The following is a 19,116-nucleotide window of genomic DNA, read 5'->3' as shown; positions in this document are numbered from 1 at the left end:
CAGGTTTGGAACGACATGAGGTTGAGTAAATAATGACAGAAATTTCATTTTTGGGTGAACTAACCCTTTAAAGGTGCCATCGAAAATTGAATTTACCTTGGCATAGTTGAATAACAAGAGTTCAGTACATGGAAATGACATACAGTGAGTCTCAAACTCCACTGTTTCCTCCTCCTTATATAAATCTCATTTGTTTAAAAGACCTCCGAAGAACAGGCGAATCTCAACATAACACCGACTGTTACGTAACAGTCGGGATCATTAATATGCACGCCCCCAATATTTGCATATGCCAGCCCATGTTCAAGCATTAAACAAGGGCAGGACGTCTGGATGTGCACAGCTGAATCATCAGACTAGGTAAGCAAGCAAGGACAATAGCGAAAAATGGCAGATGGAGCAATAATAACTGACATGATCCATGATATTTTTAGTGATATTTGTAAATTGTTTTTCTAAATGTTTCGTTAGCATGTTGCTAATGTACTGTTAAATGTGGTTAAAGTTACCATCGTTTCTTACTGTATTCACAGAGACAAGAGCCGTCGCTATTTTCATTTTTAAACACTTGCAGTCTGTATAATTCATAAACACAACTTCATTCTTTATAAATCTCTCCAACAGTGTGTAATGTTAGCTTTAGCCACGGAGCACTATCAAACTCATTCAGAATCAAATGTAAACCAAAATAAATACTATACTTAAGCGATTAGACATGCTGCATGACAAACACTTTGTAAAGATCCATTTTGAGGGTTATATTAGCTGTGTGAACTTTCTGCAATGATAGAGTCGAGAGCTCGGGAGGGGGCGGAGAGTGTGAGCAATTAAAGGGGCTGCAGCCTGAATCGGTGCATATTTAATTATGCCTAAAAATAGGCAGTTAAAAAAATTAATTAAAAAAAAAAAATCTATGGGGTATTTTGAGCTGCAACTTCACAGACACATTCACGGGACACCTTAGACTTATATTACATCTTGTAAAAAAAAGTTCGATGGCACCTTTAAGAAACATTTTGTTGTTGATAATGTTGAAAACAGTTGTGCCTCTTCATATTTTAGTGAAATGTTAATATGAGGAGAGAGAAACAAGCTGAGAGGTGATGAATTTGCGGTGGGTTTAGTAGTCTCAACTGAAGAGCTCGGAGCTTTGGCTGTCTAACTCAATAAGGTGAAGAGACATCTTACCCTCTTTGAGGAGGTCAGTGATGTCAGCCTGGTACTTATTGCCCACTCTGATTTCTCCCTTATCAGCCAGCAGAGTCTTCTGCTGAGGGTCGTACACCAGCGAGTAGAAAAAGGCATCCTGCAAAACCAAGAGACACCCTGATGAAGTCTAGGCTCAACTTAATGCACTGAAGTACACAGACATAAAGCTTGATTTTGTGCCTCACCGCATCCAAGTCTCTGTCCCAAATGGGACCCTCGCGAGTCCACACTTTCGTGACGCATTTCATATGCACTTTCGGTCTTGTGGAAAATTGATAATTTACTCAACCCCATGTCATCCAAGATGTTTATGTCTTTCTTTCTTCAGTTGAGATGAAAATAAGGTTAAGGAAAACATTCCAGGATTATTCTCCATATAGTGGACTTCAGCAGTTACCAACGGGTTGAAGGTCCAAATGTCAGTTTCAGTGCAGCTTCCCCAGACAGTGATCCCAGACGAGGAATAAGAGTCTTATCTAGTGAAACAATCGGTCATTTTCTAAAAAAAATAAATAAAAACAAACATATATATGCTTTTTAACCACAAATGCTCATCTTGCACTGCGTCACGCATTACGTAATCACGCTGGAAAGGTCACGTGTGATGTAGGCGGAAGTACTGATCCAGTGTTTACAAAGTGAACGTGCAAAGAATAAATCAAACGCCCTTTACAAAAAAAAAAGGTAAAACAACGATGTCGGATGATTATGAAGTTGGAGGAGAAAATGAGATTGAGTTTTCCCTACTGCGGTACTTCCTCCTACGTCACGCGTGACCTTTCCAATATGATTACGTAATGTGTGGTGCAGAGCAGTGCAAGATGAGCATTTGTGGTTAAAAATATATACATTTTTATTTTTTTTTTAGAAAATGACCTATCGTTTCTCTAAATAAGACTCTTATTCCTCGTTTGGGATCATGTAGAGCTCTTTAAAGCTGCACTGAAACTGACATTTGGACCTTCAACCCGTTGGTAACTGTTGAAGTCCACTATATGGAGAAAAATCCTGGAATGTTTTCCTCAAAAACCTTCATTTATTTTCGACTGAGGAAAGAAAGACATAAACATCTTGGATGACATGGGGGTGAGTAAATTATCAGGAAATTTTAATTCTGAAGTGAATCAATCCTTTAACTGCTGTTTTTGTTGTTACTGAGAGAAAAGAGAGCAGCTAATATTTACATATTCTGTAACACTTTATTTGGTAACACTTCATTTTAGTGTCATTATTACTAGTTACTAGTAACTACATGTAACATGTAACAACTACAAATTATGCATATTTACATGCAACTAACCCTAAACCAAACCCCAATCCTAACCCTATAGTAAGTACATGTAGTTATTATAAGGGGCTCTTCACACAGAACGCGTTTTTCTATTCCAATGCGCTACTTTCCCATTGTTTTTCTATGTAAACACGCGCTTGACGGACGTGCATGACCGTTACGCTCGCGTCTCGCGTCTTTTGCAGCGCCTCACACACGAGCGCCGCGTTTTTAAGACGCCGTGTCAAGTTAAAAGAATTTCAACTTTTACACGCAGCGCCGCTCATCAATGTCAGTTCCAAAACAGTGGACCAATCAGAAGTAAGAGGCGGGGCAAGCGTTGCGAGTTGGCATGACAACTGTTTTATATAATGGCAACATGGTGGAGGAGGCGCTCATTATTATCTTATTTTCTTTTTTTCCATATCAAAACTTTTATCTGTAAATTCTGCAGTTTGCCCATTTCTATTATTTCCGTTATTGTCGTTATTGCATCACGTCTCAAAGGCGCGTCTCGAGACTCTTGCGTTCTATGATGCGCTTTTTTTAAAACCACTCCTGAGCGCTGCGTTCTGTGTGAACGGCCCCTAACACAGTACTTAACTGTATATCAGTAACAAGAACGACTTAAAATAAAAGGTTACACTTTATTTTAAGGTGTCTTTGTTACACTGTAATTATACATTTAAGTATTGAGTAATATTACATAACTACATGTACTTACTATAGGGTTAGGATTACGGTTTGGTTTAGGGTTAATTTCATGTAATTATGCATAATTTATAGTAACTACATGTAACATGTAACAATGACACTGTAAAATAAAGTGTTACCAAATAAAATGTAACCACATTTATTTAAACGCCACTTCCAGAAGAGCAGGCAGTGGTGGGATGTTTGTTTGTTAACAATATACCTCTGCAAAGCCATTTCGAACTTCTTTTGAAAAGAAACTTTGCTGTGAGTATATCGGGGAATTAAGTCCAGCACTCTTGTAATGCAGTGACCAAGCTTCTGCGCATACATTCTCATTTTCAAAAGTATGTTTCTGTCTTTACTATAAACAAAAACCAACAAATGAACCGGTGAAGGCCAGTGTTTGATATATTAGAGGACTGGCTTTACTCTTTGTAGAGTCTCCAGTCTCCTCATTACTAAATATGAGGAGGAACATACTGGGTCAACACACTGAATTATTCATTTGGATCGGGACTCAGAACTAGCTCCCATACACACACACACACGCACACACATATGTCAGATAAACATTTCCCTCTTAAAGACATACTGTGAACGGAGATTCCGAGAGGGAAAAGCAAATTCATGCAAACAAAAGCATTTTGCACATGCGTACAAACACCTTGGCATAGTGCTGTGACACTCACCTCTCTGTCTAAATAGGACTTGAGGGCTTCTGTCTCATTCAGAAGTGTAACACAGCATTTCCCCCTGAAAACGCAACACATAACAGTTTTAGTGGTGGACTGAAACTCACAGCACCATATGTCGTTAAATTGATCTGAATCACTTTGCGCAGTTCATTCGCAGTGCAGAAATCTGTACTATAGTGAAGTAGTCGTAACAGTAATCATTACAATCGTAACAGTAAACGTAACAATCACACAGTGTCTGTGACTGTTAGTTGGATGCAGTTAGACAGGTGTATTTGTTCACAAAAGCTTATCTAAATCTCACTGTCTGAGTTTAGTGTGGAAAATAAAATTATTTTGATGATTTTTCCAAGTAATCCGACTGAGAGGAATATTTCAAAAAAAAAAAAAAAAAAAAGTGAAATATCAAACAAGTTTTTGTCTAAACAATGGCGTTTTCTTTTTGTAAAAGTACACTTCTAATAGATAATATGTATAAAGTTTGAAAACGTATAAATAAAAAAACAAACCTGGTCCCCAAGATACTAAGATACAAGAACTGATGCTTAAGTCAATAATTTAACATTTTATTTGTACTTTATTTGATTAAGTTAACATGAATTAACGCTCCTGAAAGATCCCAATAGACCTAGAAAACATCAAAAAAAGAAAGTTAAATGCAAGTTAACATTAACACCCGCCAACCCACTAAATGTGGGTGGATTTCAGCAGTGGCGTGTAACGCAGTCACTCCTAAATAGCCACTTTGGCGGGTTGAATTTTTTGTATAATGTACATTTTTCAATTGAAGTCTTTTAAAGTGGCATCTGAAATAAATGTAGTGTTGTCAAAAGTATAGATTTTTCGATATATATCAATACTGAAATGCTCCCAATACTCATTTTCTGCAGAATAGATATACAATAACCAGCTGCGCTCTCACTCGCTCATCTCTCCAACAGCAAATTGATACACAAACCCGCCTTCCCTCACTCACTCGTTTCATTTGATCCAGATGAATATTATTGGTGTTACAGGGCTTGAATTTCAGTGTGGGACTGCACATATTGCACATAATTTGACTCATTCCCACAGATTTTGTGCTCACACCCAAAGTGTGCACACATTAAGCGGCCTTTCAGTACTAACTTAACTCATTTTTCGCTAATTATTGCACTTAAACAGTCAAATACTCACAAAATAATGTCATAATACCAGGCTTGGGGAGCATTCATGTGTAAACAGTCAGTTGTTTTAAGTGAACGGAAACAGTTGAGAAAGAAAACGCATGTGTAACAGTATAATAGATCCGTGCATCAGGTCTTAAAGTGACAGCAGCCTAATATACCTGATGCCAAATTATGAGAAAATATAAAAAATATCTACAGTATATGCCAGTTTTTCCCCATGGTATCAATGTCAAAACTGTGGCCAGTGAAAATGCTTAGTTGCTAGTAACTTTGGAAAACCACTAACCACAGTGGCTGGTGAGCAAAACAGTCAATGTCAAGCCCTGTATACAAGCAAGTAAATATGAAAAAACGCAAATCCTGGCCTCTTTTCAGTATCATATCAGTAAGAATTGTGGCAAAAAGGCCATAAATGCATTTTTTTTCTTATTGAATCTTATTCAAAAGTTATCTTGTTTTACAGTAAAAATAAACAATATGAAATACTTCAATAAAATGATAGAAGTTGTTGTCAGAGAAATCAAGAGAAAATGTAGAGAGGTTTACTTTATGAACTTGTTTCCCCTACGAATTTAGTTTATTTTTATGACAACACCACTATAAATCACATAATTTCTCCCAAATAAATCTATCTTGTTTTAGGAATACTTAGATGTTTTTTTCCCCTGGAAAACAAGACAAAAATAGTGAATAAGAATGTTTTTTGTCAGTGTAGCCAAAGCCCTCACATGAGATTTGAGTAAATCCTGAACTCAACATTCATTAACTGTTGTTGTGGTTAACACCAGTTACACTTTAATAACGTTTAAAGGTAATTGTCTCTATTTTTAAATGAAAAGGTTTCCAAACATAATCCTTTTTCGGTGTTCACTGCCAGTACCCTTATCCGTGTTTCTGGGTCACTGCAAACGGTAGAGTTAGAGAGGAGGAAAATGCTAATCAACAATATTTTGAAACCGAGTCAATTAATGAATCGTTCCAACCCCTGAGAGGCTTGATGCTGGCCATCCACCTCCCATCACCAAACAACCGTGAAGAACCTGTTCATCCAGAAAGGATTAAGGTCAAACTCGCTCCACCCTTGAGTCCGACTTTCTCCACAAACTCCAAAGAAGATTTACATATTCCTGAGATCCAAGTCGATCTGAGTCAGACGTGACCTGGCCAGCACCGGTAGTTGAAAGGGCAGCCTTCTGCTGACTGTCTGCTTTCCTGAGAACATCGATTTCATAGCAATTTCCAAAATAAATGTGGACATGATTCTCACGAAATGGTTCTATTCACATGTATAGATGACTTGACGAAAAATACAAGCCCTTGAGCAAAAACGAGATTGACTCAGTCTTCAGCTGCTCTCTGCTGGATTTGTACCGATGAAAGAGCAGCGTGAATGAGGCTAACGCTGTTCTGTACTGGGGATTCCATTAGGCCAGAACATGAGTAAGACTAAAGGGAGCCGGTATGTGTGCGATTCACACGTAAACGCTAATGACAGCGAGTCCGGTCGGCTGCTAGAGAAAACACGCACACCCACAGCAGAATGAAGCATATTCTCGATATCGACAAAGCTTTTTGCGGTTACCTTATGTGTGTCGCAGGCAGAGACTCCAGCTGTCTGGAGAGGAAGAGCTCTCTGTGTCTCAGCTGATGCTTCTGTTTCTCTGGGAGATCCACCATTTCGGGGTTCTCCATCTCCTCTTCCATTTCTCCTAAAAGTGGAAAGAAAAGATAAACATGTCCGTCACCTACATTTGTTCAACCAGTACGCTGATCCTAATTGAAGAAATCACAATCAAAGTAGACATAATATATAGACACCATAACAGTTCTCAGTATAAAAGCAGCATGTGTTTTTAATATTGGCCATTTATTAGCTATTGCAAATAACAATAAATGGTATCAAAGCCACAGTTCTTCCTTCTCCCTTGTGTCAGTTCCACTGACTGGAACATAGTTGATTTTCAGATCATGAATGAACTTATACACAATATTTACTCATTATCAATGTTCACACTTTATATTAAGTCTTTAACTACTATATATTAAAGGATTAGTTCACTTCAGAATTAAAATTTCCTGATAATTTTCTCACTCCCATGTCATCTAAGATGTTTGTCTTTCTTTCTTCAGTCGAAAAGAAATTAAGGTTTTTGAGGAAAACATTCCAGGATTTTTCTCCATATAGTGGACTTAAACAGTTACCAACAGGTTGAAGGTCCAAATGTCAGTTTCAGTGCAGCTTCAAAGAGCTCTACATGATCCCAGACGAGGAATAAGAGTCTTATCTAGTGAAACGATCGGTCATTTTCTTACAAAAAAAAAAAATGATATACACTTTTTAAACCAAAAATGCTCGCTCTGCGATGTGCCACGTATTACGTAATCACGTTGGAAAGGTCACACGTGACATAGGCTGAAGTACCGACTCAGTGTTTACAAAGCGAACGTGCAAAGACTAAATCAAACACCCTTTACAATGACAATGGACGATTTTGAAGTTGGAGGAGAAAATGAGATGGAGCCTTTTTTTGGACCTTTCTTTATTTTCCTTTTTAGAAAATGACAGATGGTTTCTCTAGATAAGACTCTTATTCCTCGTCTGGGATCATGTAGAGCCCTTTGAAGCTGCACTGAAACTGACATTTGGACCTTCAACCCGTTGGTAACTGTTGAAGTTCATTATATGGAGAAAAATTCTGGAATTTTTCCTCAAAAACCTTCATTTCTTTTCGACTGAAGAAAGAAAGACATGAACATCTTGGATGACATGGGGGTGAGTAAATTATCAGGAAATTTTAATTCTGAAGTGAACTAATCCTTTATCATTTAAATTAATCATTTGATACAATGCACTTATGTATATTTTTCTGCCAAACTACACATACCACTACACCTGTTCCTTACCCATATCCCACCTTGGTAGCAGCAGAAGTGTTTTGCAATACAACATGTACATAGTAAATTTTTTTCGACACCTGATGTAAAGTGAGACCAAATCATTTCCTCTTCATCCAAATTAAGCAATTTTGTTTCATTTGCTATGATATGTGTTATGATGTAATGCAATATGTTATAAAGCATCAGCAATCCTGCTTTCCAAATATGAGCAATTGAAAACAATCACTATTCTCCAGGATAATAGTCATGCTAATGAGCCGGTCACAGAACACATTTTGGCATTTCACTGTGCTGCTTTTCCATTGCTTTTCTATGTAAAAATGTTCCAGACCGATGTTTTTGACCACTGAGCTTTCTTTTGCAGCATCTCTTGACATGGTGTTCAAAAACATGGCGTTCCAGTTCAACTTCTAAAAAAAGTGTCTTGAGAACTTCCTCTTTTTTTCCATTTCACTGCTCTGCTTTTGGCATTTTTGCATTTTCATGTCAGTAAGCAGTCCTGAAAGCTGTATATATTTACATGCCAATAAATAAATGATAAAATCTACATCAACTGACACAAGTCTCATCCACATTATATAATTAAGTAACTTCTGTTCTGTCACTTGCCAGATGTGATGCATTGGAACTTTGTCATTAATGTAGTTATTTTTATTTGCATGTTTTTAACCTATTCAGTGTCGCTTTTGAAAGTTTTCTTCACCACATCAAGACATCCTGTTATGCAGATGACTTCTTGAATGTATTCAGTGTTTTTCCTAATATAAAATAAGGTATTTCAACAAATACGCTGTGTTGGAATTGATTTGTTAATAAAGTGATGTGATAAAATGTTCTGTATTTGCTTAATGTACTTTTGGGACAGTGAGAAATAATCAATTGCGACTACAATTTAAATTATTTAATTGGACCAACAACATGGTTTGGCAAACTCCATTGGCTCAATTTTTTATTGAGCCCATGTTAAGAGACTGTTGCCACAATTGATAAAATTCAATTCACAGAAACTCAATCAGGCCAAGTGAAAAATTTAGATGTGACCAGTCACTAGAAAATTGAATTGGTGAGGTCTGAAATTTTTTAAAGTGCAAGTATGAGCTCCATATTCTCACTATATTATATTATATGAGCCATGAAAGCCTGATGTATCAAATAAAATACATTTTTTCCCCCTATTATTTCATGTCAGGCATTGCAGGGTTAAACCTACAACATTTCTACAAGCACTACAAAAACCCTTATCAGGGAATCAATCCGCCTTCACAGGACTGAAAAGTTGAAAATGAGGTGCGGATGAGTCTGTGATGGCCATTCATCCAACCTAAAACTACATCATTTAAACACAGAATGATCAAACGCAATGTGAAAATGACTGCGAACAACCAAAAGAAAGCATGGCGCCTTCTCTTAATTCAGTTTACCCAAACACATCATCACCCTCCTCTTAAAAAGATTACCAGGTAGGTACAGGAAAAAAGGAGATGTCTCTCTTGACAAACCCCACATATATGTGCTGTATGGAGGCAGAGAGTGCGGCAGAGAATGATAAGTGGGAGAGAGTCGGATGGGAGGGAGAGAAACCAGTGAGCGTGCTCCAATTCATTTGGAGTTTCATTAGCGAAAGAGAGAGAGACAGATGGAGAAACATGGAGATGGAGGGAAAGGCAGCAAAACAAAAAGAATCAAGGGATTTTCAAAGAAAAAAAAAAAAAAAAAGGAAAAACGTTTGTCTAAAATCAAATATTTCCTCTTCTTCACCCTCACAGGGCACACGTATGCCACCGCTCTCTACCTGTCACATGCTATCCGGCTTTATTTCGCCATGAAGAAATCCGAAACTACGTTGAACACGAGTGAGCGGTCACATCAGTAACCGTTCTATTACAGCTGCGCGTGGAGTATCGACAACCCCTGCTGAGGTGCACGCGGAGCGAGGGATAGAGATGGAGCCTGAAACAAAGAGAGTGAATTGGAAAAGATGACGAGAAAAAGAGAGAGAGGAACAGCCCTCTGGCTAAGACTAGCCTGCTGCGTCCTTGAGAGACGGCGAGAAGAGGAGCTGAACTCAGTAAACTCCATAGTTCTGAGAAAGAAAGAAAAAAAAGAGAGAGAGAAGCCAATCATCTGGCCCTACACCCTGCCTATACTCAACAAATTACCTCTCCATTTCACCTGTCTTAACCAATTATCAATTATTGATGAATGAATCTCCTTACCAAGTGGGGGAGGAGGAGAGGAAGAGAGAGATGAAGGGAGGTCGGGTTGAGAATCGAAACCACAACGGCTTCATTTTTTTTGAATGATTTAAGACATTTGGTTTAGTTGGTCGAGGTGGGAATATTTTGGAATCTTGTGATTCAGTTCACATCGATCCTTGGGGTTATGATTCGATGCATAGATCTGATTCTAAACTTTGAATTTTTCCTGAGCTCAAAATGAAATTAAACTGTAATAATAAAGGAAATGAAATGATTAATTTAATTTAAAGGATTAGTTCAACCAACATGTGTCAGAGTGCCTTTATGGAAAGACTGCGTATGTCCTTCACAGAAACAGGTGATCTAAATCAGAGGTTCACAACCTTTGTACTTGACCCCAACTGACTGATATTAAGTAGAACTCATAGGTCTAATTAAACTTTAACTAAATTTAAAATGAATGCAAAATTAAATTTGTTGAGTTATTAATTTTTGATCTCATCAATCACTTAATTAATTTATAATATCCACCTTGAACTTTTAACTTTGTAGGATATTGGTAATACTAGTTATATTGTTTATTATTTTGCATTTTAAAGGGTTAGTTCACCCAAAAATGAAAATTCTGTCATTAATTACTCACCCTCATGTCGTTCCACACCTGTAAGAACTTCATTCATCTTCAGAACACAAGATACTTTTGATAAAATCCGATGGCTCAAGCAAGATAATTAACACTTTCAAATGCCCAGAAAGCTACTAAAGACATATTTAAAACAGATCATGTGACTACAGTGGTTCAACCTTAATGTTATGAAGCGAAGAGAATACTTTTTGTGCGCCAAAAATAACGACTTTATTCAACAATATCTAGTGATGGGCGATTTCAAAACACTGCTTCATGAAGCTTTACGAATCCTTTATTTCGATTCAGTGGTTCAGAGCGCGTATCAAACTGCCAAAGTCACGTGATGTCAGTAAACAAGGCTTCGTTACGTCACAAGTGTTTCAAGGGTTCACCACTGGGGGGCGTGACTTTGGCAGTTTGATACACGCTCTGAACCACTGATTCGAAACAAAAGATTTGTAAAGCTTCGAAGCTTCATGAAGCAGTGTTTTGAAATCGCCCATCACTACATATTGATGAATAAAGTCATTATTTTGTTTTTTTGGTGCACAAAAAGTATTCTCGTCACTTCATAACATTAAGGTTGAACCACTGTAGTCACATGATCTGTTTTAAAATGTCTTTAGTAACTTTCTGGGCATCTGAAATTGTTAATTATTTTGCTGTTAATGTAGGCCTCACTGAGCCATCGGATTTTATCAAAAATATCTTAATTTGTGTTCCGGAGATGAACGAAGGTATTACAGGTGTGGAACGATATGAGGGTAAGTAATAAATGACTGAAATTTCATTTTTGGGTGAACTAACCCTTTAATGGGCTTGTTTAGCAATTTTGTAATATCTGGCAGCCCTTCACTTGGAGCTTTAAAGGGTTAATTGACCCAAAAATCTAAATTTATGTCATTAATTACTCACCCTCGTGTCATTCCAATCCTGTAAGACCTTTGTTCTCCTCTGGAACACAAATTAAGATATTTTTGATGAAATCCGAGAGCTCCGATAGACTGCAACATAACTACCACTTTCAAGGCCCAGAAAGGCAGTAAATACATCGGCGAATACTGAGCAGGCGTTCTGACATAAAATCAGAAGCACTGCATTGTTTACTATGTAAAATGCATAAGACATTGTCACAGAAGAGAAGAAATTGTTGAATAAGGTCGTTATTTTTGTTTGTTTTTTGTGCACAAAAAGTATCCTCGTCGCTTCATAACGTGTGTTGCAGTCTTTCGGAGGTCAGAAAGTTCTTTTTGATTTCATCAAAAATATCTTAATTTGTGTTCCGAAGATGAACGAAGGTCTTACAGGTTTGGAACGACATGAAAATATTAAGCTGCATAACCGTTTTTGACTCTGAGACAATATTAAGAAATGTTTCTTGAGCAGCAAATGAGCAAAAAATTTGATTTCTGAAGGATCATGTGACACTAGCTAAGTTTACATACACTCAAATAATCTGTTAGTAACGAGAGACTGCATGAAAACACCTCAATCAATCCGAATGAGCTTGATACAAATGAAATTTCGATCAGACTGAAAGGGGTGGTGTAGACCTGAAATTATCTAATCAACTGCATGTAAATGCTTGAACCTGACTATTGGATTGTGCCATGATGTGCAAGTGTTTACATATGTTTAACGTCATACAAACATGCGTATGATTTTTTACGTCTCATGTCTTACGAACTGGTCAGTGGATGAGACTGAATATTTACTAAATATTAGCAAAAAAACATAAATGTCAGCTTTCTTTTTAGAGGACAGATTTACTAAACAGGGCAAATTAACGTGCCAATGGGAGAGGAAAGTTCTGTGCGTGATCTACTGATGACATGCAAATTAAAGAACACAGACTGAGCCGGATCATTTCCATTATGACCAACGCAATCAAGAGCAGTGCAAATTAGTGTCTGGTTTAAGAGCTTTTTTGGGCGGTAAATAATGCCACAAATACCAGTAAATTGACAAGCGCAAAACCTTAGTATATCACCTTGCATTATATGTAAATCGAATTGCAATGTTAAGTATGGAAGCTTGTTTCCGCCACGGAATAAAACAATTTAAAACAAAATTATGACTTTTTATCTCACAATTTTGACTTTTACATAGATATGCACACGCAATTGTGAGTTATAAAGTCAGAATTGTGGGATATAAAGTCAGAACTGCAAGACATAAACTCGCAATTCTGACTTTATTCTCAAAATTGACTTGTTTTCTCGCAATTCTGATTTCTTTCCTCGGAATTGCGAGACAAAGTCCAATTCTGAGGGAAAAAAGACTGACTTTTTCTAAGAATTGCAAGTTTATATCTAGGGCTGCACGATATATCGCATGAGATTGTCACGCGCATTTCATCAGTAAAGCCGGTTCCTGATTACCACTAAATCACCATCACCTGCTTTCAAATGTTGCGGCATTTAATAGACAGAGCCGTAGATCACTGAAAAGCCACGCAATATCGCGTTCATATCGCAGATGAATCGCCTTCGATAATGAACGCGATATTTGCGTGGCTTTTCAGTGATCTACGGCTCTGTCTATTAAATGCCGCTCCATTTGAAAGCAGGTGATGGCAATTTAGCGGTAATCAGGGAACCGGCTTTACTGACGAAATGCACGTGACAATCTCATGCGATATATCGTGCAGCCCTATTTATATCTCACAATTCTGAGAAAAAAAGTCTGAATTATTAGATAAAAAGTTCCAATTACCATTTTTATTTTTTATTCAGTAGTGGAAACAAGCTTCCATAGTTAAGGGTTTACCTAAACAATGTCAAAAATCTGAAATCAGACTGGATTCAATCCGACTGACGAAAATGCATGCATATAAACATGCCTACTGAAGACTGGAGTAATGGCTACTGAGAATTCAGCTTTGCCATCACAGGAATAAAGTTGCATTTTAAAATATTGCAAATATTTAAAAGGTTATCTTAGAATGGAATAATTTCACAATATTACCGTTTTACTGTAGTTTTGATCAAATAAAAAGACTTTTCAAAAGAATTTAAAAAAACCCATGCAAAAACAGTAATATTAAAATCATAATGTGCATCCTTAAATGGTTTAAGCCTGTACTGATCCGTGTCATATGGAGGTCAGAGACTATTTTCATTCATTCACCTGTCACATGCACACAAGCACTAGAGACAATAGGTACCACCTCTATAACCACGCTCTAAAACCTCCATACAAAAACCTGTGGCCACAAAAACATACTTGTTTGCTTTGTACGTCCTGTATGTTCATATAAACCCACACCACGCACAACCTTTTTGTTGACAAGGACATGAGATGATACGGAGATGAATTCCGGTGCCTTTTTCCGACCGCTGTTTGTTTATTTTGCCCTTCTAGTTCAGGAAGAAATGTAAAACACACAAACACAGCTCACTCGGACAGCCTTGCACTCTGCACCAAGAGGTCGAGCGGAAAGCGCAAACAAGTGGAGCAGCTGAGGCTGACGAGTGAGGTGATTCCAGTGAGTAGTTCACAGCAGAGCCAGGTCTCTCTCTCTCGGCACACATGGCGCCTCGCTGCCTCATGCTCTCAGGGCCCAGCGAGGCGGAGCCAGCATCACAGAGAGCAAAATATTTCATCTGTGAGTCACAGCACCCGCACGCTGCTGACTCCTCCGACACTGGAGAACTGAAGTTTACACACCACAAGCTCTGTTGCGTTATATCAAGGGTCAAAGAGCACTAGAAACTTTCTACAGGATTTCTACAATTTCAGGAGAAAATAAGAGTGGTACTCGCCAGTGCAAAACTTAAAGAGCGGGACGGGAGGGGAAAGGGAAAAAGGAAGAGGAAGGGCCAAGCAAGGAAGGAAAGGAAGGAAGGAAGGAAGGAAGGAAGGAAGGAAGGGAGGGAAGCAAGGAAGGAAGGAAGGGAAAGAAAAGGAAAGGAAGGAAGGAAGGAAGGAAGGAAGGAAGGAAGGGAAGCAAGAAGGAAGGAAGGAAGGGAGGGAAAGAAAAGGAAAGGAAGGAAGGAAGGAAGGAAGGAAGGAAAGGAAATGAAAGGAAACAAAAGGAAAGTAAAGGAAGGAAGGAAGGAAGGAAGGAAGGAAGGAAGGAAAGGAAAGGAAAGGAAAGGAAAGGAAAGGAAAGGAAAGAAAAAGGAAGGAAGAAAGAAAGAAAGAAAGAAAGAAAGGAAGGAAGGAAGGAAGGAAGGAAAGAAGGAAGGAAGGAAGGAAGGAAAGAAAGGAAAGGAAGGAAGGATGGAAGGAATAAGGAAAGGAAAGGAAAGGAAAGGAAAGAAGGAAGGAAGAATGGAAGGAAGGAATGAAGGGAAGCAAGGAGGAAGGAAGGAAAGAAGCAAGGAAGGAAGGGAAAGAAAAGGAAAGGAAAGGAAGGAAGGAAGGAAGGAAGGAAGGAAGGAAGGAAGGAAGGAAGGAAGGAAAGGAAAGGAAAGGAAAGGAAAGGAAAGGAAAGGAAAGGAAAGGAAAGGAAAGGAAGCAAGGAGGAAAGAAGGGAAAGGAAGGAGGGAAGGAAGGAAGGAATGAAGGGAAGCAAGGAGGAAAGGAAAGGAAAGGAAAGGAAAGGAAATGAAAGGAAAGGAAAGGAAAGGAAAGGAAAGGAAAGGAATGAAGGGAAGCAAGGAGGAAAGAAGGAAAGGAAGGAGGGAAGGAAGGAAGTAATGAAGGGAAGCAAGGAGGAAAGAAGGAAGGAAGGAAATAAAATAAAATAAAATAAAATAAAATATTAATATTAATATTAATGAAGGGAAGGGAAGGGAAGGGAAGGGAAGGGAAGGGAAGGGAAGGGAAGGGAAGGGAAGGGAAGGGAAGGGAAGGGAAGGGAAGGGAAGGGAAGGGAAGGGAAGGGAAGGGAAGGGCCACAAGTAGGTGCAACAGCAAAAGTGATGCTTGCAAGCAGAACTAATAATGCACAATGGGCCGAGTCGCTGCCTCTAGATTTCATGAAGGCGCACAAGACCATCTCCAGCCGGCACTGAACTTCCTTTTCTCATTGGTGTGGCTTTTCCCTCATTCTCCCTCCACTTGGCAACTCTTCTTTTTCCTTACGCTCGTCCACTCATTCTTTAACTCCCTTTGCCTTTTCCAAAGGCAGAGACAGGATGTAGCCCACACCCATGCGGTGAACGACCATTCCTGCCATGCATTTTTCACATATTGCAAATGTCTGAAGGTCCACGGAGAGGCTGCTGGCATTGAGGAGAGGTCCATAATACACACACACACACACACACACACACACACACACATATATATATAAAGAGAGAGAGAGAGAGAAAGAGAGAGAGAGTTCCTCTTCACTGCGTCTGTGTGGTCCACATGAACAAGTAGTCTTCACGGTCACAGAATCAGACTTGTGTGATGCAGACCAAAGACGAAATCTCTTTTATACGCATAAGCACCGTGTCTAACCCCTGTACTTACAAACCCCTCAGATACCCTTCTGCTGATAAATCTCTACAGCAGCCATTTTGGAAGAAGGTTCTGCTCACAGCAGGAACAGATTCTCTTTTAAAAGACTCACAACTACAGTTCATTCACGGGAGGAGGGTGTTTTAAGGGCTGTCAATCATCTGAACATTACATAATTGACAAGACAATTATCTTGCAGCTTTTTGCCTGAACCTCTAACAAGATTTAAAGAATTAGTTAATTCCCAAATGAGAATTCTCTCATCATTTACTCACCCTTATGTCTATCCAAACATACAACTTCCACAAAAGGAGATCTTTTGAAGGCTGCTCTTTTCCATACAATGTAAGTAAATGTGAACCAGGGATGTAGAGCTCCAAAAAAAAAAAAGAAAAGAACATTGCACCAAGCCTGACACCAATGATAATCAGTCATGAGATGCAAGAATGGCATTTGACATTTTATGGATCTCTGTTATGCCACTTTTTGTCACATTTGGAGTTTGACAGCACTGGTTATTCGCTTTATGGAATTCTATATGCTTCATTCTATGGAACTGCAATGACATTCTATAAAATACCTCCTTTTCTGTTTCACGAATACAAATTATTCCAATTTTTTGAATGCATTGTAAGAATACTTTTCCCACCGACTGGTTAAAATGTACAAGACCACTGTGTGCTGCGTCAAAGAAGCATGCACACTCTGATGTAAACAAGCCCAACACGGATGATAAGCACGTGGCGAAACGAGCGAAGGAGGCATGCTGAATGAAGATGCACACTCACTCACTCACTGACAGCAGATGGCACTGATGGAACAACAGAAATGCAGCGGTTACCCCATAAACAAAGCAGCTGTGCTACTTTCTGTTTCTAAACAGTATTTTAAACAGTGTTTTAAAAAGTCATTCAGATTTTTGTATTCTCAATGGTGTTCATCGCAGCACCAAATACTTAAATAGTTAGACTATTTATTTTCAAACTTAAACTTTTTTACATTTTAATATGTACTACAACATGCCCTAGATATTGTTTGAAAATGTTTTGATTCTTTATTGTCAGTCACACTTTATATCCATTAGTTGATTCATTAGTTGACATACACTGACAATGAAAAACACTTTTAATAATCTTAGTTAATTTGATCATTTAATAACACATGATTAAAATAAAAAGTTATTGCATTTAATGCATTAACTAATGAGGCCTTATTGTAAAGTGTTACCTATTGTTCGTTGTAATTCTTTTTCATTTTAATCTGTTTGAATTATTTACTTTATACATTTTTGTGTATTGCTTTGTTGTATTTAATTATTCTTATAAAGACAAAAAAAAAGTTATTAAACCTGTTACAGTACGGTGGCAGTTTTTTTGCAGCTTATTTTGCAGCTTATTTATACCATAAACTCCTAATTTCTGCTTATTAATTAGTTAGAACGGTAGTTAAGTTTTATATTTGCAAGTTTTATATTATACATGCAATTAATTTTTTCAGTTTAACGCGTTAAATATTTAACGCAATAAAACGCATAATCTGTTTTTTTTCTGTCATAATTTGGCTAGCGTTACATTATATGATCACGCTCCTATTCATGCAAATGCTTTTAAACTATTCAAGTCTGTGAATGTCATGTCATGTGACACCCACAACTTATGTGCACAGAAAGACGTGCGCCAGTATCGAGTTCTCTTTCGCGTTTCAACAAACAATAACGCCCGTTTTGTCGTGTATCTTCATATGAGCAGTCTTAAATGAGTTAAATGTCTTAAATGAACTTAAAGAGTTGTGAGAAAATTAGACGTGCGTCAGATCCGTGTCTTGTTCGGCACCGGCAGATCTTAAAGTGACAGCAGCCTAATAAACCAGTTGCTATGATGTCTGTCATTGATGTGAATAAAAGAACAAAGGTAACAGAGAAAAGTGAAGCTTTAATAAGGATTAATCTATAAATAATCTATAATTTATGCAGTGAAGACTGTGAAGTGTTTGATAACTTGTAAAGATTTTTTTAATTTCACTTAAAGGTGCAGTATGTAAGAATTCTGTCCGCTAGAGGTCGCTAGACGCCTATTTAAAACAAAGGCGTAGCTTGATGACGCCAAGTTTGAAAGCAGAATCTTGGGACATGTGGTCTCCACCTCAACGGACGGTGCAAAAGAATTGGGATAGGACTCGAGAAGAAATCATGTTCATGGATGCGATTATTAACGTTACTGTAGTATGAAGCAGAGCAGGACCGAGTGTTGTAGGAGCTGAACAAGGCGCTGGAGCGATTGCACAACATGCCGTGAGCAGCAGAACTTTTATTATGACACAGTCGCCGACGCCGCTTCTGCTTTTCCGATCATGAGTATGAGGTAACACAGCTCTGTTTATCATATTAGATACATTTGAGTGTGTTGAAAATGATGTTATAACGTTACTCTGTGCGTTCACTCGGCGGCTGCTGTGAGACACTGTTACACACTGCAGTAAGATAGATCGATTTTACAATATCATATTAAATGCTGGATAAATGGCATGCAATTAATTTTAAAATGTATTGTATGATGGAGAAAATTCTGTATTACTGTTACTAAAAATAAAGCTGCATCTGATTATGCTATGTTAGCTACTTCACAAATAGTGTTTTTCTCTGAGGCATGGTAAAGCATGGTACTCGCCAAAAAAAAAAAAAAAAAAAAAAAAAAAAAAAAAATCAAGAAAATTAGATTTAAACAATGAAGCCTGTTTCACACTGCAAGCGTGAGCGGCGCGTGAGCGTAACTGCATCATCGCTGCAGAGACGCACGAGTATTCACACTGGAAGTGTTTGTACGGCGTCACAGCAGCGGTTTCGAAGCTGCATTGAGTTTTGAAAGTTTGTTAACCTGGGGAGGTGTACAACATTCTCATATAAATGTAAATAAATAAATAAAAATAAATAAATAAATAAAAGCCTTGTGTCATCCACGAA

The 19,116-nt window shown here is 38.1% G+C and overlaps 1 protein-coding gene across 1 annotated transcript in view; it reads right to left on the bottom strand.

Annotated features, from left to right (window-relative positions):
• mta1 (metastasis associated 1) overlaps window positions 1-19,116 on the bottom strand; it is a 62,502-nt gene that overhangs the window by 19,648 nt on the left and 23,738 nt on the right. Inside the window, exons 4-6 of the mRNA XM_048192298.1 lie at window positions 6,622-6,748; window positions 3,865-3,928; window positions 1,189-1,306 (exon numbers count right to left, since the gene is read on the bottom strand). Coding sequence (XP_048048255.1) covers window positions 1,189-1,306; window positions 3,865-3,928; window positions 6,622-6,748 — 309 coding nt within the window. The remainder of the gene's footprint in view (window positions 1-1,188; window positions 1,307-3,864; window positions 3,929-6,621; window positions 6,749-19,116) is intronic.

This window comes from Megalobrama amblycephala, linkage group LG5 (assembly GCF_018812025.1).
Source record: "Megalobrama amblycephala isolate DHTTF-2021 linkage group LG5, ASM1881202v1, whole genome shotgun sequence".
NCBI lineage: Eukaryota > Metazoa > Chordata > Actinopteri > Cypriniformes > Xenocyprididae > Megalobrama > Megalobrama amblycephala.
The sequence above is the reverse complement of the archived record's forward strand: the minus strand, read 5'-3'. Positions and strand labels throughout refer to the sequence as shown.